This window comes from Tremella mesenterica (genome assembly GCF_000271645.1).
Source record: "Tremella mesenterica DSM 1558 unplaced genomic scaffold TREMEscaffold_8, whole genome shotgun sequence".
In the NCBI taxonomy this organism is placed as follows: domain Eukaryota; kingdom Fungi; phylum Basidiomycota; class Tremellomycetes; order Tremellales; family Tremellaceae; genus Tremella; species Tremella mesenterica.
The window spans coordinates 705023-729195 of NW_006711232.1; the positions used below are offsets into that span (position 1 = coordinate 705023).

At 47.2% G+C, this 24173-nt stretch overlaps 8 protein-coding genes across 8 annotated transcripts; 5 read left to right on the plus strand and 3 right to left on the minus strand.

Moving 5' to 3' along the window:
- Positions 1 to 583: 583 nt before the first annotated feature.
- TREMEDRAFT_32205 (uncharacterized protein) lies at positions 584 to 5487 on the plus strand (the record flags this gene model as incomplete). The annotated part of the gene is made up of 14 exons (XM_007005574.1): positions 584 to 728; positions 894 to 1138; positions 1179 to 1283; positions 1320 to 2901; positions 3110 to 3320; positions 3531 to 3654; positions 3754 to 4005; positions 4056 to 4198; positions 4252 to 4336; positions 4380 to 4397; positions 4441 to 4483; positions 4530 to 4607; positions 4702 to 4841; positions 5044 to 5487. 14 exons carry the CDS (start codon positions 584 to 586, stop codon positions 5485 to 5487), a joined length of 3615 nt encoding a protein of 1204 aa, XP_007005636.1.
- A 294-nt stretch (positions 5488 to 5781) lies between these two features.
- Positions 5782 to 7870, minus strand: TREMEDRAFT_74262 (uncharacterized protein). The gene is made up of 5 exons (XM_007005863.1): positions 7573 to 7870; positions 7346 to 7405; positions 6875 to 7048; positions 6488 to 6789; positions 5782 to 6430 (listed from the first exon to the last, which is right to left on the minus strand). Exons 1-5 carry the CDS (start codon positions 7781 to 7783, stop codon positions 6020 to 6022), a joined length of 1158 nt encoding a protein of 385 aa, XP_007005925.1. The 5' UTR covers positions 7784 to 7870; the 3' UTR covers positions 5782 to 6019.
- Positions 7871 to 8305: 435 nt separating this feature from the next.
- On the plus strand, positions 8306 to 8809 carry TREMEDRAFT_63550 (uncharacterized protein; the record flags this gene model as incomplete). The annotated part of the gene is made up of 2 exons (XM_007005765.1): positions 8306 to 8519; positions 8562 to 8809. 2 exons carry the CDS (start codon positions 8306 to 8308, stop codon positions 8807 to 8809), a joined length of 462 nt encoding a protein of 153 aa, XP_007005827.1.
- A 1226-nt stretch (positions 8810 to 10035) lies between these two features.
- Positions 10036 to 11294, minus strand: TREMEDRAFT_74263 (uncharacterized protein; the record flags this gene model as incomplete). Its single annotated transcript, XM_007005864.1, has 3 exons — positions 11192 to 11294; positions 10398 to 11000; positions 10036 to 10249 (listed from the first exon to the last, which is right to left on the minus strand). Exons 1-3 carry the CDS (start codon positions 11221 to 11223, stop codon positions 10036 to 10038), a joined length of 849 nt encoding a protein of 282 aa, XP_007005926.1. The 5' UTR covers positions 11224 to 11294.
- A 198-nt stretch (positions 11295 to 11492) lies between these two features.
- On the plus strand, positions 11493 to 13366 carry TREMEDRAFT_74264 (uncharacterized protein; the record flags this gene model as incomplete). The annotated part of the gene is made up of 8 exons (XM_007005865.1): positions 11493 to 11499; positions 11546 to 11890; positions 12177 to 12333; positions 12524 to 12648; positions 12712 to 12777; positions 12904 to 13037; positions 13159 to 13203; positions 13250 to 13366. 8 exons carry the CDS (start codon positions 11493 to 11495, stop codon positions 13313 to 13315), a joined length of 945 nt encoding a protein of 314 aa, XP_007005927.1. The 3' UTR covers positions 13316 to 13366.
- TREMEDRAFT_74265 (uncharacterized protein) lies at positions 13330 to 16018 on the minus strand. The gene is made up of 5 exons (XM_007005866.1): positions 15709 to 16018; positions 15609 to 15661; positions 15185 to 15563; positions 14867 to 15059; positions 13330 to 14667 (listed from the first exon to the last, which is right to left on the minus strand). The coding sequence occupies exons 1-5, from the start codon at positions 15981 to 15983 to the stop codon at positions 13582 to 13584; spliced, it is 1986 nt and encodes a 661-aa protein (XP_007005928.1). The 5' UTR covers positions 15984 to 16018; the 3' UTR covers positions 13330 to 13581.
- A 5333-nt stretch (positions 16019 to 21351) lies between these two features.
- Positions 21352 to 22412, plus strand: TREMEDRAFT_63555 (uncharacterized protein; the record flags this gene model as incomplete). Its single annotated transcript, XM_007005766.1, has 4 exons — positions 21352 to 21520; positions 21579 to 21724; positions 21923 to 22014; positions 22124 to 22412. 4 exons carry the CDS (start codon positions 21352 to 21354, stop codon positions 22410 to 22412), a joined length of 696 nt encoding a protein of 231 aa, XP_007005828.1.
- A 610-nt stretch (positions 22413 to 23022) lies between these two features.
- TREMEDRAFT_63556 (uncharacterized protein) lies at positions 23023 to 24126 on the plus strand (the record flags this gene model as incomplete). The annotated part of the gene is made up of 4 exons (XM_007005767.1): positions 23023 to 23218; positions 23265 to 23401; positions 23447 to 23607; positions 23829 to 24126. The coding sequence occupies 4 exons, from the start codon at positions 23023 to 23025 to the stop codon at positions 24124 to 24126; spliced, it is 792 nt and encodes a 263-aa protein (XP_007005829.1).
- Positions 24127 to 24173: the final 47 nt, after the last annotated feature.

Sequence of the window (24173 nt, forward strand, 5' to 3'; positions counted from 1 at the left end):
AGTAGCGGCCAGAAAGCAAGCTGAAGAATCTCCCAGCGACGCTTTGAGCAGTTTACAGAAGATGATATCGGATCTGAAGACTCTTCCCGTTGGTACCACATCAACAGGTTCACGAGGTAGTTCCCCCGTAGGTTCGAGACCTGGAAGTACTATCAATCCACCTCCCATCAATACGAAATTTGCCAATCCTTCCGCACCTCTCGCTATTCCCGGTTCTGCAGGCGGTTCCACCAAGCTCAAAGCCGATGCGCCCAGTTTCACCCCATCATCCTTCCAACCTACCTCCGTCTCTCCAGTAACATCCGGATTGTCCATTTCTCCTGCAGATCACACACCTAAACCCAGGAGGGCATCACAAGGCGGCAACAGAACGCAAGCCTCTCGCATGTCAACATCATCCGCTCATGCTCCTGCGGTACCCCAACTCGGCCCATCTCCTCTTGTATATCCTCAGAGTCTCCCGACACTTCCTTACAACATCGGTTACCAAAACCCTCTGTCTGCAATGCCTGAAGTTCAACACGAATCGCTCTCTCCTTTATACCAAGACAGTTTTGCTCAACAACTGTACGCGCAGCACCAAATGCAATTTCAACAACTTCAATTGCTACAAGCACAAATTGCGGCGAATCAACTCGCTCAACAACAAGCACAACAACAACATCAACCACAGCACCAGCAACAAAGCAGTTTTATTGCTCCTCGCTTCCAAGCTTTGGCAGCTCAACGTCTCGCCCAGCAACAACAGCAGGCTCAGCAACTAGCCCACGCTCAAGCTCAAGCACAACGATTGTTCGAGCTTCAGCAGCAGCAACTTTTGCAGCAGCGTGCTGAAGAGGAAGCCAGAGCAAGTGAAGCTTCTCTCGGGCATACTCAGCCTGTTTTCGAGGAAGATGATGACACGGCCGTCTTAGGTCCCAGCGGTCGTCCACAACTCGCCCCGACATTTACCTTCGGTGCCAAGCAACCCGGTCCTTTGTCGCCGGTCCGGGATGATGTGACATCTCCGTCTCAGCATCCCGTCACAATCAACAGAAGCGAGGGTATCGGGGGTGCAGCTGCTACTGGTCTTGCTGGCCTAGCGGCAAGGGCACATCGAAGGACAGGCAGCGAGATCTCGCCGGCCATGCAGCAACAAGTGAGTGCAACGACCAACGCAGAGTAGGCGCTGATGACAGCTCGAGTTACAAGAACAGATTGAAGCTTTGCAAGCCAAACAAAAGGCATTGATGCAAGAGGAAGCCGGCGCACACGGCTCCTCGCCTCTTCAAGATCTCAGCAACGTCATGCACAATCAACAGAAACAAACCCCTACCCAGAACCTTGCCCGTCACAGACGTGTACAATCCAGCCTGCCCACTGCGAGCTTGCCCGACCAACTTGCCAATCCATTTGTGCACCCCGAATCACCGCCCAGCTCCTACCAAGCGCAGCAAGTCATTCGCGGGTTTAACGAAAGCCAATCATCTCACAATCGACGTCATAGCGTCAACGTGTTCAACAAGCCTGCGGGCCACGGCGCTGGGTTCAGCATTGGCAGTATATCCGATCTCCCTGAGGGTTTACCCAACGGCGCGGGGCATCATCGCTCTGGTTCTCGGGGTGGCTTCGAGTCTGGCTCATGGCGTTCACAAGGAGGAGGAATCTCAGGAGGTGTAGCCGATCTCGCGGCTGCTCAAGCTCAACTCCAATCCCTTGGACAATTCCGGGCTGCCGCTGGGGGCGGTCATGCAAAGATGGCCTCGTTCAGCTTCCCCAATATCCTTCCAAACCTATTGGCGGCAACAACACTGCAGGCGCCAGCGGGGCAGACAATTTGGCAACAACAACAAGCTTTCCAGTTGCAACTGCAACAAAGTGCTCAAGGTCCACTTCGAAAGTCTCTCTTCGCTCCTTATCTCCCTCAAACGTCGTTGCCGCCCTTGCTAGCCGCTGGCAAGTTGGTGGTTGGTGTTTTGCGAGTCAACAAGAAGAATCGATCCGATGCTTACGTTGCGACGGATGTCCTGGACGCCGACATTTACATCAGCGGCTCAAGAGACCGGAACCGAGCTTTGGAGGGAGACATTGTAGCCGTCGAACTTCTTGATGTCGATGAAGTGTGGGTCACCAAAAAGGACAAGGAAGACAAGAAACGCAAGAAAGAAGAGAGCGGGTATTACGATACGAAACCTCATAAACGAGTTGAAAAGAAGAAAGATGATGTGGAGGTAGAAGGTCAAGGATTGACTCTGTTCGAAGACGAGGAAGTGACCGACGAAGCCCGACCTGCATATGCCGGACACGTCGTAGCTGTCGTCGAACGTATGCCCGCTCAACTCTTCTCCGGTCAACTAGGGCTTTTACGACCCTCTTCTGTCGCCACGAAGGAGAAACAAGACCTGGAACGTCGCGAAAGAGGCGAAGAGGAGTCCAAAGTTAAACGAGGAAACGAAGCGAAACCAAAGATCGTTTGGTTCAAACCCACTGACAAACGTGTTCCTCTCATGGCTATCCCAACAGATCAAGCTCCGGCTGACTTTATGGACAATCCTGATGCTTATGCCGAACGTCTCTTTGTGGCTTGTATCAAACGTTGGCCGATCAGTTCTTTACATCCTTTTGGAACTTTGGTAGAAGAATTAGGTCCGATTGGGGATTGCGAGGTGGAGACTGCCGCATTGTTGAAAGATTGTAATTTCCCGACGGAGGACTTTTCGGAATCCGCCTTGAAATGCGTCCCACCGTTGCCTTTTGCTATTCCGGAGAGGGATATAGAGGCAAGGACGGATTTGAGAGGTGAAAGGGTGTTTACGATCGATCCACCGAACGCTAAAGATTTGGACGATGCCTTGAGTATCTCCAGCGATGCCGAAGGCAATTATTTGGTGGGTGTGCATATAGCCGACGTGTCGTACTTTGGTGAGTCTTCTGGTCTTCTTTCTTCTCTTCCATATTCTCTTCTCACGCGAACAGGCTGATCCGCGTGGCATGTCCGTCTGTGTGACAATTCCCCGATGTCATCCCCGCCCGCATGTGCCATGCCTTGAGTTGCATGATTCGATGATCTGCGCCCACATGGGGTGCCTTCTGCGAGAATAAGGGTTGTGGATAGGAATACTGATATCAGTCAAAACGAATTCTGCTTTAGATCGAGAAGCCCGAAGACGAGGTACCACCGTTTACCTCGCTCAACGTGCTGTTCCCATGTTACCCCCGCAATTGAGCGAGGGTTTGTGTTCCCTTCGACCAGGAGAAGAGCGATTGGCTTTCTCTGCCATGTTCATCGTCAGTAAAGACGGTGTTGTTTTGGATAAATCGTTTGGACGGAGTGTCATCAAGTGAGTCTCATCACCATTTTCAAGCGGCACTAGCCCTCTCCCTCCTTGTTTCTTGGTCGTCTTTGAAACCTCCTAACAATCCTCGACCTCGTCATCATCGAGTCGTAATCAAATGCCATCCCTCGAACTGCGTGATGTGATTTGTGGTCAACATCGGCCGACAATACTTGACGGGTTGAAGCTTAGGGTGAGATTGCTACGCTCACTAAGCAGATCTTGCGCTCAGTTATCGTACTCCGATGTGCAAAATGTCATCACTGGCAGTTTGCTGCCTCCCGACAAGATTGTCGCCCACAGCACGTCGGCTGTGGAAGATGATATACGGGCTCTCTATGTCAGTTAAGAGACTCTCTCATCATCACTCTCCCAATACCGCTATCAAAGTTTACGGATTTTCTTCGTCTACACGTCGGGATAGTTCTCTGACACGTAGGTACTCTCTGCCAAACTTCGAGATCGGCGACTAGACAATGGTGCCATGCTCGCCAAGAAAATCAAACTGTCATTCACCTTGGACGAGGAAGGTCGCCCTATTGACTGTCGTTCTCAGAAAAAGACAGATTCGAACATGCTCGTCGAGGAGTTCATGCTGTTGGCAAACACGTCAATCGCACAGGTCATAGCTAGCGGGTTGCCCGAACAAGCCCTGTTACGTCGACATGAGCCTCCTATCGAGAGAAGATTAGTGAGCCTTGCAATTTATCCATCTGTGACCTGATCTGAATTGACTCTCAGGCCGGCTTTGTCAAAAGAGCGGAGAAACTGGGATACACATTTGACCCTGCTTCCGCTGGTACGCTACAAAAATCGTTCGAAGCTGTGGAAGACGAGGACGCGGCAGTATGTCTGGAATTGCTGAAGCGGAAGTCGATGCAACAGTCAGTCTTTCTTCCCCCTCTCTGAGACCATAAAGATGTATATTGACGTTCAGGGCGAGATACTTCTGCACCGGTATGCTGGATATTGCCAAATATTGGCATTGGGCCTTGAACATTCCTCTGTACACTCATTTCACCGTAAGTCTACTTGTATCTTACGTGTCTGCTGCTGACGGGCCAGTCTCCGATCCGACGATATGTGAGCTGATCATTCTGAACATGGTATTTGAGCTCATGTTTAGGCCGATGTGCTCGTTCATAGGATGTTGGATGCGTGTTTGACAAGTCGTGAGCTACCAAATTTCCACGAGGGAATGCAGCTGAACGATAGCAAACCCCACCGATGTGAAATTCCACATGGACCGCGATGCCGTTGCCAAGTGTGCACAGCAATGCAATATGAAGAGGCGTAAGTATTCACTACTTAGTCCTGTATCAGCACACATGCGCGATCTCATCAGTATTCGCTTGTGAAGAAAGCAGCGGTAGAGCTGATGAAACAGAAAACGCAAAACTCGCAGAGGACCAGTCTATACATCTTTACTTGTGTATGTTGATACATGATCTTACCGAGAAGTATGGGCCTGTGGTTCGTGAGGCGCGTGTGTTGGGTGTGTTAGATGCGGCATTTGACGTGTTTATTGTGAGTGCATGACATTCTTACCTTGTTGACCCCCCCCCCCCCCAACACACACCCTCTCCAGATATGATTTAGCTCTACATTCCCTTTTTTCGACCTTGATTTCAAGGCTACAATTGTGAAAGCATTGCTCCCGCGAGTCGTGTTCATGCTATGTCATGCTGGAGTGTATGGATTTGGATGGAAGACACGCTCTGACCCACAGCCCGAGTTCGGAGTCGAAAAACGGGTTCACGTAGATAAGATGCCTCTCGAAAATACACTCTTCGACGAAGGTCGTGATGTCTTATCACTCTATTGGACAACACAAGATGTCCTCTCTTACCTCGTCTCTGAATCAGATGATCCTCATCTGGCTAAAATTCACGCTCGTCAAATATCAAGTTTCAAGGTAAACTCGGACCATTCTCGCGCTTCCGACGCTGCCAAGTTGCTCGAACCGAGCGAAAGTTTGATCGTGCGTTCTAGCCAGTATGCTACATCGGCTCATGGAGTTCCATTGGAGTTTGATGGGTTGAGAATCAGTGGAGGTCATAAGATACAAGATGTGAGGAGGTTGATGAAGATTCCAGTGATAGTGACTAGTGATATGACCAAGAGTCCACCCGTTTTAGTGGTGTATGCTTGTGAGTGTTTTTTTTTCAATTGATCTCGTCTCTTCGACCATCACACTTGAAACTTGTGCCGCCCATCCTGTTTGTGCTACTCTGTCCATTTTCACACCATTCCAATCCCTCATATATGCTCTTCCTCGAGCTTCTGTGGATGCGTATTTGAATTGTCGTCGTCGATACTCTTTTACGAAGCATACGACTGCTCGTCATGTTACCTCTGAAACGGATTACCTGGAGACGCAGAGAGCCGCGCTGACAACCAGGCAACCCTTATGCCTCATGAACCAAATAAACGGAATGACTCACATTCCGTCTTTTGACTTGTATGCGTGTCGATCGATGCATCATGATTTCTGTTTAGATGTTATATATGATACTCTATTGTTCCCTCAATCTCCCCGTTCTTCTCTCCCTCCTTTCGTCACTTCAACAAAGACCCATATAATTCCTCTCTGCGTTCCTCTCATGTCGCTGAAACAATGACCCTCTTTGTCCTAAGCTCACCATCCTCATGTCCCCTCAACACAGACATATGTCATGTTGAGACTCTACTCTTGATCTCAAAGCTCATGAAACTTGTTCCCACTCATATCCATGATACATCCTTAATCTCCATAAAGCCATAACCAACGGAACTCCCAGATGACCCCACGGAGCTGAAGTGTCAAGCGCCCAAACTTGACTCGTCGCCTTTTCTCCCACTTCTGTACTTCCTGATTGGCTGAACAGACTCAAGGTGTGTAACTCCTGGAGAGGATTATTTTCGAGGGGAAAGAGATCGAGGTGATAGATAGGTATTTGAGTTCCATCCGAACGAATAAAAGTATCTCCCCATCGGGCGTCGTCGACTGGAATGCTTGGATCTTCATTTCTCTGATTTGTGTGGATGTTTGAAGATGTTTGGGGATGAAATATGAATAATGCTATGGTGTCTCTAGGTATGTTTACTTCTTCGAGAAAGTTATCAATCTTATTCCCCTTTTGGTCCAACATACTTCCATCTACTTCAATCTCCTCTATCTTTGAAATACTTACCAGACGATCTTCGACGGGATCATCGGAACTTTGAGTCATAGAATCACCAGTACTCTCAAATATTGACGAACTTTCACCTGAGTGAAATTCAGGTAAAGGAGATGAGGAGTCCGATATGAAGGAGGATGAAACGTCAAGACGGTGAATTAACCCTCTTTCATCTTTTGGTCTAGCTCTCAAACGTCGTATCAATATTGAAAATTCTTGTTGGATACGTAATTGAAGCTGATGCGATACTATTCGAGGTAAAGAAGTGGGTATAGATAAAGAATGAAAAGATTGTAAAATACCAAGATGAGGTCCTATTTGATCAATACTTTGACTTTTGAAGGGAAACCTTGTGAAGGAAAAACTTGTGAAGGAAAAAAGATGAAAAAAAGACTTTACCGGGTATGAGTAAACGTCCAAGAGATTCATAATGACAAGTCACCCAAACTCCTTTACCTTTCTTACGTGGTAAGATTTTAGGATGTTGGATACGATCGGGAAGTAAGATGAGAGGAGGGTTAAGGTTGGTTTGATGGTTTGGATGGATGGTTGGACGAAGGTTGATCATGAAACCTTTTGGGGTCAGTCATAATTCTCAAATCATTTGTAGCACAGTTTCGCATCATAGCTAGGTGAGATAAGGATGCTCATGTTTGTACCTGCTGTGAATAAGGATTGAAGGTGGTTGTAAGTTGAGAGACAGCGCGATGGGAGGTGTTTGTGTGCTAAGGTTGTCAAGGTGTTTAGTGGGAGAAAAAGGTGATGCGAGGAGGGATAGCGAGAGAGCGAGAGAGGAGAGGAGAAATTCAGAGGTTAGAGTATTGAGACTGTAAAGGTGTTTGAGTGAAGAGGTTGAGATGAGGAACATACCACATGGTAAAATCTGACGAGTAAGGATACATTGTCTTTTTGGTGTATTGACCAAGACGGCTGTGTTTCAGTGTTCTGAGCCATATTTCTTTTGATTGACCAGCCTCACTTTCCCATTCCCTATATCTACCTCTTCTTTTGGCGTCAAATAGCACAAGAGTGGTAGAGAGAAGAGAGATGATGGTCAAAACATTAAGGAGAGGAGAGGAGAGAAAGAGAAAACGTACACCAAGGATCCTTTCGTTTTTCGATCTTTTCCTTACTTTCCTTCTGCTGACGAGCAAACTCTTCACGTCTCCACGCCCTCAGGCCTCCGGGAGGGTTAGGGTCATAAGGCGGGTCGAAAATTATAGATCGACCGAGTTCGGGGAAAGAGGAGAAATTTCTGAGAGAACATTGACCCCTAAACGGTGAAACTAACCCAGAGAGAGGAATCATCTATCTATGTGTCGTTCATGGCATCTTCTGTTGTATCCAGAAATTGAGTCGGGTAAGAAGATAGATACGTTGTGCGTTGAACCCGTGGTCAACAAGTAAGCTCAGAGTCAGTTGGAAATTGGACGTTGCAAAGAAGTCGGAATTGAAGAGAGTGGGGAAAGTGGGGATAGAGTAGTCATAAATTACAACATGGATTTCGATGCCCCTATGGCCTATGGCCGCCTATGCCCCTATGACGTTAGGACAACAAGGGGTGGATGAAGATGATATTCAAGCTTGCAAAGATCTCACTCCATTTTTGAGCTGTCTTCACAGTCCATTATATTATAAACGAGGCTCGATGTGAGACACGAAATGAATTGCTTCTCATCACATGTTCATTTATCAAACCTTTCATCTCTTTTTCCGTATCAATTCAACATCCCTCTCTCCATCACCGTTTCACTGGTCATATAAGCCTACTCAACATTCCCCTCTGATAGTCCAATTTGTATATTCTCTTAGCCTAAAGACCTTGATGACATGACAACCATTGACCGGCGTATCTTTACTCTCAACTGGGCAGCAGACATTCAAACCAGTAGTTATCACCCAATCTTTCGAGCTTCTTTCCTATTATCCCCTACACAACCTTCAGAACGACCTACCATCGATGATTTGGTATCTCATGCAGAGAATACCGCCTCGACAATAATATCTGGAAATCCGACAGAGACCAAGTTGACGAACATGTCACGTCAGTGGAATCAACTTGTAAAAACCAAAATTGAAGAGGTAGCATGGAAGAAGGACTGGGCATTGATGGAAGATCGTACTCTTTTGGCCATGTTGCCTGATGATCCTGCGACGTACAGGGGAGGTACGGGAGGAGGGTTTTACCAACCTTATGTATCACAAAGCTGGACGGGATTGGTGAGCCTACAAGAGACGGTAGAAGGGACATACGACATGAATCCTGATCAGACATTGAATGAGTCGGGGCAAGTCGTTAGTTTGGAAGAATGGATGGCGAGGCAGAAGAAGTAAAGAGATGCATGTGATTGGGCTTTCCTGACGATATCGAGAAAAAGAGTTGGGAGAGGTCTAATTACGCGTACGTAGAATATTGACCAGTCTAACTTTTTCTCGGACCTGTGAGTTAACGGCGAAGGTCTTGCACACGGGATTGGTATCTCGTCCACATCGTTTTCATTTTCGCAGATCATAGAGTGACAAGTGAAAGATAGGAGAAGATGAGTACGAGGTCCCAAAGTGCCAAGCTGAAGAGTAAGAATCCAATGAAGATGAGTGATAGGGTACGTGAGATGTGTCAACATTCCCAGATGGAAGGTCGGAATGAGGTTCAAAGTCAAGCATGTGTCGAGATGACATATGGTAGTAGGTAACTCATGTAACATGGAAATAAGGAAGCAAACGAACTCACCATTTCCTGAAATCTTCTTCTATGTCTTTCACTCCTTCTTCTCCTTTTCTCCTCACTAGGTCTCTCATGAAATCTCCATCTCATCAATTCTGTCCTCATACCCGATTTCGTCATCTCACCCATCACCGCGCTCATACTAGCGAGCAAACTATTCTTCTTCAATCGAGACATTGACCTACCGGAGAATTGGTTCCATGGCGTACCTCCTATAGACGGAAGGGTCCACCATGCGTTGGGGTCCGGATTGACAGATAGGAGACCTGAAACGAGTGAGTTTTCGGGTTTTGGTTTGGGAGGTACGGACGATGGGGTCGGTTTGGTGGGTTCGGTGGGTTCGGACGTAGCGGTGATTTCGGTGGTTTCGGTGGGAGGATCGATGAGGGTTGTCGTATGGGATGGCTGTACTGGGGATGATTGAGGGGATGGTGCTGGTGCAGGAGAGGATGAGGGGGACGATTGGGGTGAGAGACGAGGAGGAGAGGGACGATCGAATGGGGTGGAGAAGGAACTATAGGGGAAATTGTGTAAGGTACCAAAGATCACTGGGCGAGACAAGAGGGATGTAGATGGTAGGACTGTGGTTTGTCGTAGTATGGACCACATCTTGCATGTATAGCTATGGATGAGCATTGAGGGCGAAATTGCTTGCTTTACCTGTAAGGAGGTGTAGGGGACCATACGTGGGATTTCACACATTTTCGTTATCACACACCGAGTTAGTAACCGTAGATGCATACAAATACAAAACATACAACTTGTGCAGCCAAAGCTATTCAAGTCATCCCTCCCATTGCATATAGTCATCGTGATACAGAATAAGGATCATACCTCACTTTCCCTCTTCATCATCCACTTCTTCTCTCCCCGGCAGTGGCTCTCGTCTTCGTAACAAATCCAATATCAACGCCATGCCTTTTCTCGCCGTCTCGGTGTTTACTTCAAACTTCCCAATTCCATACGACTCTATTCTCTGTCTGACTAAATTAGACCAAGCTCCTCCAAAGTTGGACCGGATCTCAGCGGTGGTATGATGAAGAGTGCTTCTTTTCATTAGCATTTCGTTCTCGTCACAAAACACCCCACTGTCACATGAAACATGATTCGCACACACACAACTACAGTCGACGAAGAGATCCGACTCAGGAGAGTGCTAAGAGATGTAAGGGTTGAAGAAAACAGAAGTGAACTCACCCATTTGGACCAGCAACTATCTCCCCACCTTCTATGACGTGCATGAACTTCCGATGATTCAAATTCCCCTGGACCACACGTAGTCTAGGTTGTCTTCTTGAGTGTTCTTCCTCTTCTGCCGTCTCTAGTACCGACCCCGTCCTCTGGTCTTCGTAAGATGATACATATTGGTAAGTTGATGATGGTGTTGTTGATTGAGATAATGTTTCTGTTGTTGGTGTTGGTGTTGATGACGATGATGATTGAGACAGTGATGGTGAAGATGATATTGAAGATGACAATTGTGAGACAGATGTTGTAAAAGGAGAGTGAATTGAAGTTGAAGCCACGCTCGAGGGATCTCCCCAGTCTGGAGGATCCACAACACTCTCTTCCAAAACCCAAGCATCTAAACCCCTTCCTCCACTAGCGCCAGCGACAGGTAACCACTGATTCGCCCATTTAGGTAATATACCCCGTTTGAGAATAAGTCGAGTGGTATGTAATTGACCTGTTTGAGGATCTATCCGACGGGAGAGGACGTCTACTGAGAGTACATGTCGGGCGAATGGGTTGGGATAACGGAGGAAGAATGCCAAAAGGGGTGTTGCTGTCGGTTCAGGGCTGAGGTCAGTTATCATACCTTCACTCGTGCACATTCATATACCTCCTTGGTATTCTCTAGATTACGAGCTGCTAGCTGTTTGGTATCAAATTGATGCGGTATAAGGGGGCAATTTTTGCAACAGATATATAGGGGAGGTGCTCGGCGACAGGTGATGGTGATACGAACAGTGGGGCAAAAGAAAACTCACTAAGAATGTGTCTTGGAATAAAATCTGACCATTATCACTATCTGACCGTCATTGCCAATCGATCCAGATGAACTATGTTGACCACAACATAGGACTCCTCTGAGCAAGATGGCAAGGCATCAAGTAAGTTAGTGAGTAGAACTGCCTGCCCCTTGGCCGAAGCAAGTGCGTCACCGTTTTCTCCTCCCACGTATCTTTTCCCCATCTTAGATGTCTGATAAGCCTAATTCCGTGGGCGTACCACAGCTTCCTCCACGCCCCCTAGACGTCCTCTTCAGTGATCAGTGACTTACACTACACCATGCCATGTCAGTCCCTCCCCTTACTCCTCTACCGCTGTTGACTGACCCACAGCACAATCAGAGAACCCATTCGATCCTCCTCAACCACTAGACTCCAACCCATTCGAGTCAACCGCCGATTTACACTCAGAAAACCCTTTCATACATTCTAACGATTCCGCTTTCTCCCTCGACTCGCAAGATACAGCTAGGGGATTAGGACAGAGTTCTAAACCTACTGCTGCTCCTACGACTTCAGGAGTAGGATATGGTCTACCTAGCTTTGGTTTAGGACAAAAGACTGCAGAACAGAGAAAAGCGGATTTGGATGCTTATGAGGCTCAATTGAGAGAGAGGGAGGCTGCTATCGGTCAAAGGGAGAGGGAAGTTGGGGTTTATAGGAATAATTGGCCTCCTTGTGAGTCATTCTATACCTTTTCTCACATCTCTTCTGTATCTATACTCTTCAAACCTGGTAGAGATACTTGCGACCGTTTGGTCCTTTGACTGCGGCGTGCAGCTCAGGGTCGTCAGTAACTTTCTCAGTAGAATTAGAATAATCTTCATTCGAGAACACTCGTTAGATGACTCTCTGTCATTAGCCTGCGTATCTCTTATAGATACCCAATGTAGTCGGAATAGCGTGGGGACGGGAGGGAGAGAGGGAGGGAGAGAGAGAGGGAGAGAGATTAAGCTGACATCAGTCTTTCCTTTCCTTCATCATGACATCACAACCATGCCTACAGAACATCAGACCGTCGGAAAGTTATTATACGCACAATGGTTAGAACTTATCGTAACGCTTGTGATCAATCTCGTAGGGTGTATCTTACTTTTGATTTCTGGGAGTTTAGAAGGAGGGTGAGTCGAATTTTCATCTCATCCATCAGATGTTATTTCTGTCAATCCATCAAGAGAAGTCTCATCAAACCTTCCATCCTGCTCCATTCCTATCCATCTCGTACCAACATCTAATCTGTTCGACCAATCCAATTGTCGATGTCCGTATTTTTGGTGATAAAGTCGGTGAAAACGACACGCTGATATGTAGGGCGGACGTAGGTGCCGCAGGTGGTTATTTACCAGTCATTGGTGTTCTCTCTTTCATTCTATGGTATAGACCAATATATCTTGGTTTCCTCAAAGTGGAAGGTAAAGCAATGGCTTTCTTTTTTTGTAAGCGCATTTTCATGTACACTCTCTCAGAATTTCACCGTACAGTATCAAAGCTAATGTCAGATATTTATTTCGTTTTCCAAGGTTTTAACCTCCTCTACGCGCTTTACATGCTAATCGGTATCCCATGTTAGTCCACCTCCTACCCCATAACCAAGTGATCTCCGGGGCATGATACCTCTCAGTCTGACCGAGACTAAAACTCTAAACCCCGACTGAAACTTTCCGTGATGGGTGAATTTGGCTGATACTCAGCTACCGGATCAGCGGGACTGATCAACACTATAGCCATGTTTGCAGGAGGTCATATAGTCGCTGGGGTCTTTGGAGTTTTATCATCAGTCGGATGGGGTTTACAAGTTGTTGGTGGGGGTGTCTTATATAAACGAGTGAGTATCTCTCATAATCATCTATATTATCATCTTGGAACAATCTACCTTTCTCTCAAGAGAGAGAGACTTGATCTCCTCTACAGGTCAGTTGTCAATCCGACACAGCGCTGACCATCAGGTATGGGATTACAAGAATGGGAATGGTGAAATCAACTTTTCGGCGGTATGTTTTTCTACTCGTAATGATCTTCATTTGGACTGACTCCCAGGCTTCAGACACTTTCAAAGGTGCTACACTCACCGCACTCCTTTTCCAAGGTCGACTGGGCAAATGAACGAATGTGTATGAAAAGTACGAAATATTATGCATCATTTCATCTAGACTCCATTCAATCCTCCCTCCCGTCATTTTCCTCCCCGACGCTCTCCCCCTTTACGTCTCTCAGAACCAGCACTGGGTCCATATACATCATTCACTTTGATATGAATTGCTTAAATGGGAAAAAGGGTAAGAATACTTCTACAGTGTATCAAATATGTATATATACATGCAAGGACGATATACCAAACTCCAAATTCCACACTCCAGATGAATCTAGACTCATCGCAAGTTTTCCTCACCATAAGTAGGTGGTGGACTAGGTATCGCCTCGGCTGTAGGGAAAGCATCCTCTTCTCTACCTTCGTTAGGTGTAGGATTCATTTGGTTCGGTCCACTATTCCCTGACGTAAATCCTCCAGAAGGAGGAACAGGTAATCTCCTAATACCTCCTGGTGAGGGCAACTCTTCACCTTCTGAATTCCGAGGTAAAGGTCTAGGACGTCTGAAAGCAGCGGCGGATATTTTCCCTCCTCCTCCACCCGGTTGAGGTGGAGGTATAGATAAAGCTGGAGAAGAAGGTCGTGGTACAGTTGTTCGAATTTCGTTCAATGGATCTGGACCTTCTGAAGGAGTGTAAAATTCCCCTGTTGCGGGGGTAGGAATTCGAGTTGTCAATTGTGCCATATTAGGTGGTGGTAGTAAATCATCTTTTACTCCAACTCCTACTCCATTACCTGTAGGTATGGAATTCGGATTGATAGGCGTTCCAAGAGTTGCGAGAGGATTGAGAGGATCAGGAGTAGGAGTGACAGAATGATCACGTTTAACGTTTAAAGGTTCCCATGGAGAAGTAGGAACTTCTTCATTTTCAATAGGCACTTGTATTTCAGGAACTTCAGTCGTAGTAACTCCTTCAGAGACAGATTGCCAAGCCGCAGCTTCTTGATCCATTTCACGTTGTTGAACCCTCTCATAATCATGTTCGTTTACGTTCAACGCTTCTTCAGTAGGACCTTGCCAAACTACATGAGCACCACTTCCACTTCCACCGGCGTTCAAGATACCGGTCGGTGGAGGACGCATGCCACCGAATTCATCGTAGATGTTACTTTGGGATTGACTTGGATCGGAATTGTAAGGATCAGAGGGGTTGGGATACGAGGCGTTCATATAATCACGCGAGGTGGGTTTGGATTCGGGTGAGACGGCGTTCCCGGGATAATGAGCAAATTCTTCAGCGGCGGATATACGATCGCCAGAAAGACGAGGAAGGTTGGGAGCGGTTAGAGGTAACATTGAGACTGGTTGGGGTAAACCGGGAGGTTTGGGGGATGCGTTTGAGGCATGGAATTCGACAGTGGCCAGCTGTCAGTCAGTGATGGGATTCCAGGTCTCGTCTCGACTTTCACCCTATGACTAGAAGCAACTTCCAATACTAGAAACATCATTTAGTGTTGGGGTTGCCCCAGATCGGGATGTGGCCTGATAACATAGACACAGGGAGGGAAATGAACTGGAGGACTGAACTGGAGGACCGAAAGCGATCAGTTGGAGGGAAACATACGCATTTATTGGCTTCGTTTACAGCGTTTGATGTATTGTCAAATCCGTTATACGGAGCCCGTCCATATCCTGGTGGTGTCTCCTCAAGTGGAATCTCTTCCAGCAGGAGCTTTCCCAGTTCACCAATTATACACATCTTCTCTCCGAGCTCTTCGAGACCGCCGAATTTAAAACTCAAAGCTTCTTTGACGATCCTGCGGAAATCAGCAACTTCATTTCGGTCCACATCAGATCTCCTGATCCTGCCAGTCTAGTGTTCATAGAGGACAGGAGGCAAGAAATCAGGTGACAAATAGGTAGGGTATTGATCTGAACTCACTGTCGTTTGAAATCTCCCAATTTCGATTCCTCAGTCACTATCTCCGTATCCAATTGACGCATCTCTTGTCTCAGTCTCTCGAGCAGTTCCGTCTGCTGTGGCAACCCCTTATTTTCCGGTCCCATCTTTGCCAACTTCTTCTCTGCATTCTCAGCTTTATTACCCGTATCTCTCCTTCGTCGTTTCAAATCAGCTAACGCCTCCTCACGCTCTCTAATCCTCTTCAAACATCCTCGAAGTGAAGCTTGGTGTTGCGTGAAAACAGTGAGAGCGGTTGATAGACGAGAAAGCAGTGTGGCCGAATGACCCAGAACGTCTTGTAAGTCTGCACCTTCCTGAGCTCCATACACCGGGAGAGCTGCGGCTGCCTTTTGAGTATCTCCACCATCAGTGTCTTACATGCTACACTATAATGATCACTTACCAATTGCAAGTTTCTCAGTCATGGACAAGACGCCCTTCTCCAAAGCGATGATACTGTTGGGTTCAGCTGCGGACAGACGATCCTGAAGAAGGGTTCTCACTCTTGTAACGCCCTCTGGTCTTTGTTACCCAGAGCAGGTAGAAGACTCTGGTGAGCAATTTTCTTACCTAAAGAACGACCAAAGTTGTCCATTCCTACTAAACCTCCCCCTCCGCCACCACCGCCCGCTGAATGCCCATTCTCTCGAGTAGGAGAAGCAGGGGAGAAGTCAGAGTCGTTGCCATACTCCCGGGAAGGGGAAGTTGGCTCTGTCCCGGTGTTTTTTCGACCAAATGATGGTAGAGAGAACTTTCCTGAAGCTCCTCTGAGAGACATGATTTGGGAATGCTTGTTGTAGTCACACGAGTGGTGAGTGCAAGAAGTGAATAGTGACAGGCAGGTTGAAGACAGCGATGGCGATGCGGATATTGGACACACGTGGACATGCCACATGGCGTCATAGTTCTCGGTGTTTACGGCGTTATAGATCCAATGTGAGATTGGGGCAGGTGAATCGACCGTTCCAATCCGACTCAGACATCTCAAGCTTTGTTCACAGTCAGAATTCAGTCTAATATGAGACTTGCCTTGCTCTTCAGACGCCTCAGACGCCTTCAGATTACTCGAGGGACCGGCGGACGGAGAGGACTTGAGCGGAAGTTCGTTGCGCGACAAGAGAACACTTCTTCGTTCATATGTCGCAGTTCGTCCATTCGATCATCAACAGACCTCATTGCTCATGCCGAATGTCTGCCGGGGACGTCTCGCCTGGTGAATATCATGGAAGCAATGGTCTCACTTCACAATATCGAGTTCAGGGTTTGACATTCTTCTATCAAAGCCACAACTGTTGGTCACCGAAACTATGGGACGGGGACCAAAGCGGACCCCCACTGACGTGCCTTACTGTCAGGAAAGTAATAACGTGTTTATATCCCGATGTCCGTGTCCGCAAACTTCCACACCTTCATTCCATCGCAGGTTCGTAGGCCGTAGGAATCCTACAACTTAAAGTCTTGATTGAATTTAACCCACAGCCGCTGACGTCTGATCGGATGGACGGGTCAGGACACTCAAGATGCTAAAGATTTGTTCGAACCGAACCATACGGCATTTACCCCCTGCCCTCTACATGCATGCTCTTTCGGACCGATAGAGATGTTATATATCTGACCCGCTCGTCCGTCTTCCCTGCTTCTCTTTCCAAGTCATCAATCTCCCGATGACGTCTCCTCACAGCTAGACGTCCACTCGGGGCACTACCCTAGTCTCGTCGGGGCACTACCTGCCACAAACCCTGAGCTCAAGTTCATAGGCCCGGCGTTACTGAAATCCCGCGAGCTCTGATTGCTCACTCTTCTCTTTCATCGCCAATGTCAGTATTAGCTATACCATGTCATTTCCGGTCATTGTCCATGCATTCTCCTATCTATCAATGTCCAGGAGGATAATATGAGCCATAGGGATGTCTAGAAGACCCCTGGGATGGATAGGGAGGCCAATATTGAGAGGGAAGAGGAGGGAGAGTAGGTGGAAGAGGGGGGGGTGGTAGGTACCTCTCCTCAGGAGGATAAATGTCGAAAAATGGGGGTACCTGTTCATTAGAGACCCCCCATCGGATACAGCCGAAAATGCAGTATTAGAGACTCACATTCGGTTGATATTGGCCATTTCCTGGTGTCTCCTGGACCAATCAGCTTGCAGGAAACTTTTAGAAGTAAGAGACTAAGAGAAGAGTGAAAATTTTCGAGATCGTGAGGCCATTATAGAGAGAGACAGAGCAATATAGCCAGGAATGACTGCAGGACAGAGAGGGGGAGAAGGAGGGAAGGAGAAATGTGATTATCATATGAGAAACCCACCGAATAACCTGTCCTAGTGATCATTTCTCCTGTCCTCACCATCCTGTCCTCTGTCCTCACTACTACAGGCTGATTTTCCTTCTCCCTTTTATCTCTGTCCTCAATACTCTTAGCCAGGCCAGAAACCATCTCCTGAAGACTCGAGATCTTCTTCTCAAGAGCAGCATTAGTCCCCATTACTGATCCCTCTGTCCAGGTCGTTTCTCCAGCCCTCCAAGCAGCCATTTCGCGAATATAACGATCATTATCCCTCTCCTGTATCTCACTACCTGTCTTACACTTCTTAGCTCCATGTCCTCTTGAACCACAGAAGGGACAGGGACGATTTGCCTTCTTCTTGGTACCTAGGAATTTCTCTGACTGAGTGTGTAATCGACCGGTATGAGAGACATCATTAGACAGTTGAGAAGGGTTCGATTTTACACCCCTTTTAGGAGAAGGAGGAAGAGTAGGAGAAGGAGGTGAAAAGTAGGGGTTATCAGCAGGTAACAGGTCGTCATTATCGTCATTCGTTAAGTCGATCTGAGTGGTGGTGAGGTTCTTGAGGTTCTTCTTGGCTAATACCAACCGGTTTCTTCGAAGGTGGGGGTCACGAATCCTGTTGGTATCATTATCCACCTCCCACTCAGGTCCTAGTAGCTGATGAACTCCACTAACATCTCCACTGACTTTCGCAGTGGCCTGTTTGATCGTGTCTGGCCAGGACATGGGGTTAAGGAGACGCCAATGACGATGGAGAGGAGCAAGAGCAATGGTACCATCTCTTTCAAGTACTTCTTTTATCTGCAGGGCAGAAGGGAGGCCCATCGATGTCGAATACAGGTGGCTTTCGTCATCATTTTCGACCTGGCCAGATATTGCTCTTTTATATTGCTTCTCCATGAGGAATACTGACCACTTTGAGACTCGATTTTTCACCAGGAGAAAGATGCTGACAAGATCGGGGTTCTGAAGAAGTCGATCAAGAGCCATTTGGTGTATTATCTCTTTACATTGATCGTCGAAGAAGTCATGAGCAATGCGTAGCAAGCCGTACAGGTCGCTATACGCATTTTTAAGACGACTCTTGAACGCTCGGTGGGTTCCTTCGAGTCGAGAGTTTGCTGTTTGACCAAGATGAGTATGTTTATCGATAAAAGCAGAGACGAAGTGTGTCTTGTGTTCATCCACCAATTGTCTCACATAAGCCCTCGCACCATCCAACTTCTCATGTCCCCACCGAGTCTGCATTGATGACAGAGCTTTCTCCAATGACTCTTCAGACTTTGCTTTACAGATATCCACCATGAAATGATTACCAAAAACAGATAACTTCTCCACCCAACCGTTTTTATAAAGGGACTGAAAATTTTTACGACAGTTCACCTTGATGTTTTCTCGGAGGTGCCATCGACAGTAATTCAGATGAGCATGAGGGAGGTGGATAGACAGAGCGTTGTGTAAAGCGATTTCACGATCACATACGATAACTTTGATGTCATTGTTGATAGGACCAATGAGTTGGAGATAGGCTTCAATGGCCAGGGAGTACCATTCAGTCACTTCTCGGCTTAAGAAGGCGATTGCAGAGGTGTAGGTTTGATTCGTAGCAGTACATCCAGCAATGTGAAGCATTGGAAGACGATATCGATTGGTTCGGTAGGTGCAATCCATAAAAAGAACGGTTGGGTACGAATGAGTCATGGCTCTGGCTGACGGAGTGGTAAAGACGAGGCCACAGAGCTCTTTATTCGTGTTGGTGAACGCTTTAAAGAGATCCCCATTATCAGTTAGACGTCGAATGGCTGCTTCAGTGGCAGTGAGGCCTTGTCGAAGAAGTTTCTCATGACGATATCGAATATTTTGGACATCTTGACGTGTGAGGGCGACTTTTTCACCGAAACGATGCTGAACCGCAGAGACAATACCACGAAGGGTGTGTTCGCTCTCCAGAAGGTGTTTTATGAACTGAAGAACCTCAGGAGATCGACTAGAGTGACGAATAAATGAATAATGAAAAAGGGGGATAGGTTCATGGTTATGACGGTTTTCAATGATGTGAGGGATCCAGAGGGGCTGACGATCTTGAGCTTGAGCTATTTTCTTTGTCTCTCTTCGCCAGATGATAGAGAAGGGGCAGTTGCCTTGCTTGGTGGTTCGAGGTCGCTTTCTAACATCCTCATAGTCGTCAGTTCGATGTGAACGACCATCCCCCCCATGAGCACATTGAAGCTCCAGTTTTCCCTTCTGCTCCACACTGCGTTTGGTGACAATGCAGACAGTATGCGTGATAGCGACGTCTTGAGTATGAAGTCGAGCAGCTGCCATGGTAGGTTGAGGTTCGAGATCGAAGGGAGGGTGGATGTGATGAGCCAAAGGATCAAATCCTGGTTCTTCGCGAGGGATAAGACCGAGGTTTTCAAGCAAGTTTTCAAGGTCGTCATCATCATTGTGGTCATTAGGACGATGTTGCTGAGTCTCTGGTACGATAGAAGGAGACCGAGAGTGTCGAGGACTGAGTTTAATAGAAGGGGACCGAGAAAAACGATCCAGAATTGGTGATGGCGGTGGCGACGATTGTATAAGAATCGGTGATGACATCTAACTCGTCAGAATGACCACTTCATGCAGTAAAAATGGTACTCACTCGTAGCCCAAGACCAGCAGAATACATGTCGACAAATTAGAACCCCGGGGGTGGTGTTGTTGAAGAGTAAAAAAAAATTTGGGCCGGGATGTCGGTGGCAAAAATGATGATGATGACGAGAACCTATGAAAATCAGATTTTTACATTTCTCAATGAAAAGAGTACTCACAGACTCGCAGAGGCCAGGAGAACAGCGTCGAGTTATCGATAGAGGCTGAAGATGTGTTATCGCAGGAAAAAAGATTTTTCGAAGAGTTTGTTATCGCAGGAAAAAAGATTTTTCGAAGAGTTCGGGGGCGAGGATGATGATGTTGAGTAGGCCTATTGAAGTCAGCATTTCACTTTCTGCAAATAAAACAACTACTCACAGCTCAGGAAGAACCAGGGCTCAGTATCGCTGCATATGTGTTATCGCAGGAAAAAGGTTTTTCGAGCAGTTCGGTTGTTCGAGCAGTTTGGTTGTTCGAGCAGTTTGGTGGCGAAGATTTTGATGTTGAGGAGGCCTATTGAAGTCAGCATTTCACTTCTGATGATAAAAGAAGTACTCACAGCTCAGGACGAACAGGAGAACAGTGTCGAGTTATTGACCAAGGCTGAAGATGTGTTGTTAAAGAGTAAAAAAAAAGATCTTGAGAGGGGTGAGGGGTTCGGTGGCGAAAATGATGATGGCGAGAGGGCCTATTGAAGTCAGATTTTCACTTCTGATGATGAAACAAGTACTCACGGACTCGCAGAGAGCAGTAGAATAGCGTCGAGAAGACGAGAGAATACCACGATTGCTCTGTAAGAAGTTATAGCAATTTGATGGGTGGTAGTCAGGAGGGCGCAGGTTGAGAAGGCGAAGGGCCAGAAGTAGGTGAAAAGTAGTCGTAAAAGAGTGAGGAGAGTATCAAAATGATCCTTGAGACAAGTAGAGACAGTGTGTGTGAAAAAGAGCGTGAGTTTACTAGTAAATTGACGATAAAGAGATTAGTGGTGGTGAGGACAGGTAGGTAGGTAGCGAGCAGACATGTCGCGTCGTTGTGAGGAGTTCGGCGTTTCAGTAATCCCGATCAGTGGCGAGTTCATGTCCGTCGCGTGTTCGGCGTTTCAGTAACGCCGGGCCTATGAACTTGAGCTCAGGGTTTGTGGCAGGTAGTGCCCCGACGAGACTAGGGTAGTGCCCCGAGTGGACGTCCACAGCTACGCATATTGAATATCATCCTCAAAGTCCATCATGTTACTTCAAAAGTCTTGGGTGTTACTCGCGCTAGCCGGACTCGATCTCGTTCTGGGAGCAGTTCTCCGTAAAAGCAGTCGATCGTCAATGTCTAATGCCGAACGATTCAAAAGAGGTTTACCTCCTAAAGCTCCACAGAGACTATACAATTCCACCGAAACCAGACGTGAGTCTTCCCGTACCAGTACTGATGAGACATGTGATGAGTCAAGCTGACATGTTAGCCGCCATGGCTCGTCGATCGGCAACTTCGGGTAGTGGTTATATCCAAGTAACGCCCGTGGGCCTCACCACCGTCAAGCGTGCGGGGACAGTTTTCGACTCTGTATCATATCTGTATTTCGTCCCCGCTGCTGGGAGCTTTTATTTGGTACGTGATCCTATACCTCTATCCTTTTCTATCACCAGCAGGCATCATTCTTACATGCCCTGCCTCCTGCCGCCCCCTCCTCATCAGGTATACCATTTGCTTCATCGAGTGTTGATTGAACATCACTGATTTGCTGCACAGACCACCAACCCCGGCTCTGCCTCAGTGATATCTTGGACCTCTTCAGGCGATGAACAGTATATCACCGCAGCTTACTCTGGTCTCGCAATAGGAATCTGTTCTCAATTCTTTCGAGGCGGCTCTTTCAATATGGAACCCGGAAACAACGTGTATGTCTTACTTCTCACCCGCCTCCCTCCTCGCTTCTCGTCTTACCCGCCAGTGTAACGGCCGTCGCCTAATGAATACAATATTAGAAGATCATTCGCTCATTGTCAGATGCACTGATTTCACAGCTTGTTCCAGTACCGATGCCACGGAAACCCCATCATCAGCCGCCGGTCAGCAACATCAAGCTCCTATTTGGTCTGTTCCCTCCTCAGTCCCCGGATCTTTGCAGCCATGGTACTTCAACGCGGACGGTACGATCACGACCAATGCGAACTTGTACGCTTTCACCAGTGGTTCCTTCTCCGGGGCGTTGGGTATGGCGTTGGACCCGAGTTACTTTCAGGCGTCGGAAATTGTTCAAGTTGAGGCGGAATTGATCCTCAGTTTACCCTCATAGGACAGGACAATGGACGTTATCTACATAGAGTGGTCTTAGAAGGGTTTTTCTTTTGGAATGTGTATGCAACAAGCGCACTGTGTACTTGACGATCACGAGATTCATAGAAGACAAAGCTTTGATGGTATCATTGGACTTAGAAGACAACTTTGCTGAACATGAACAGCAGTCCGTCCCATGTTTATCACTAATCACGGGAGGACATACTCGTACATTTACATTCTGTCCCCATATGGAATGGTCGTGTCTCGCTGCATGTCTTCTTCGGCTTAAATTCGGTTCTTAGAACACCCTTCCTACTGTCCGGACTATCCGGACGCCACGTAAAGCCATAAACGCCTCCCGTGCGCAAACAATGAAATCATCGCCGCGTCCACCGGCCAAGGGACATTCCGTCTAAGCCGTCTATCTTCTGGCTTGCAATAGGACATGTCACTGATTCCACCCTCCTGCCAAGCCAGTCCCACTGTGCATCCTGCTGCCATGCTACCTGCTTGACGACAAGTATGTACACGAGTAGGGTCAAGGTCAAGATGACTCATACCATATTTTATCCCACTTCTGTCTCCCCCAGGTTCTCTTCGCCTCATTCCGCTTCACATCAACCAGCATGCTCAGGTCAATCTGTCTTCTATGTGTCTTGACTCTTACCCAACTCGTATGGGCCGTCCGACCCGCCTCACTGAAACAAGTCAGTGAATGGAGTCCGAAGCGTCCGGAAAAACCACTTACCAATGCGGAAAGATTTAAACGTGGATTGAAACCCAACACTCCTCGTAAATTATACAATGCGACCGCAACTCGACGTTAGTTGTCTTCATCGTGTGACGAAAGACAAACTGACCCGTATAGCTGCTCTTGCTCGTCGATCTCCTATGGTCTATTCAGGATACGTCAGATCTGTTCCCGCGACCACAGGTACAAATGGAAGCCCATTCGATACTGTTTCTTATTTGTACTATTCACCGGAAGAAGATGCTTTTCGATTGGTACGTACGCCCTCGTTCAAACTGACATGTAGTTGATGATAACAGTCAACGGATCCGACACAAGCAGATTTATTCCAATGGTATGGAGCTGGTATTGAACAATATCTCTATGCAAACCATGGTGGTACGGTTTATCAAGTTTGCGCACATGTCATAAGTCAAGGGACCGGGGTGAACATGTATGGTAGTGCTACCGGGGGATACACGTGAGTTGTATAGTCTTCTTCATTTTTCCCATAACTCTTGATCTCAACTACCAAAGTCCCTCTCGCCTACTCTCTCCCACCCCACTATATGGCTCGAATCCGAGATGGCGAGGGAATCTTCATCTTTGTTTCACGAGGGGCTCCTGAATGAAGAGCCGAGACTCAATCCCTTCAATCGGCGTGATGGAGGTTAGTGAAAGAAGAGATCACTTATATCTCAGAACAGCAAATTTCGCTTCATGTCCTATCGCTTATCAATCTCAATCAGAATCAGAAGCTTACGGAGCATATTATCAAGCACCCATTTGGGGTATGAACCCAGCCGAAGCATCGGGACAAGAACTCGTTTCTTGGTTCTTCAATTCGGATCAAAGTATTACCGCTTTTTCCCTCTTTTGGGTATTTAGCAATAATTTTTATTCTCAAGCTTTGGGATTGGCTTTGGATGGTAGTGAATTTCCGGGGGAAACAAATTACGCCTCGATCGATTTATATTTGATATCGACTTTACCGGTATGATAGTTTCTCTCCCATTATCACGTTCTCATTTATCGACAGATCGACAG

What these genes read in the sequence shown, in the direction of transcription:
- TREMEDRAFT_74265 (XM_007005866.1), bottom strand. Translation starts at nt 15,983, where the DNA reads ATGTCTCTCAGAGGAGCTTCAGGAAAGTTCTCTCTACCATCATTTGGT. An exon ending in TTGGGAGATTTCAAACGACA is followed by an intron (nt 15,060 to 15,184) that starts GTGAGTTCAGAT and finishes TGATTTCCGCAG; the next exon opens with GATCGTCAAAGAAGCTTTGA. An exon ending in TAAACGAAGCCAATAAATGC is followed by an intron (nt 14,668 to 14,866) that starts GTATGTTTCCCT and finishes ACTGACTGACAG; the next exon opens with CTGGCCACTGTCGAATTCCA.
- TREMEDRAFT_74262 (XM_007005863.1), bottom strand. Translation starts at nt 7,783, where the DNA reads ATGATTCCTCTCTCTGGGTTAGTTTCACCGTTTAGGGGTCAATGTTCT. An exon ending in AAAACGAAAGGATCCTTGGT is followed by an intron (nt 7,406 to 7,572) that starts GTACGTTTTCTC and finishes ACTGAAACACAG; the next exon opens with CCGTCTTGGTCAATACACCA. An exon ending in ATCCCGTCGAAGATCGTCTG is followed by an intron (nt 6,431 to 6,487) that starts GTAAGTATTTCA and finishes TTGGACCAAAAG; the next exon opens with GGGAATAAGATTGATAACTT.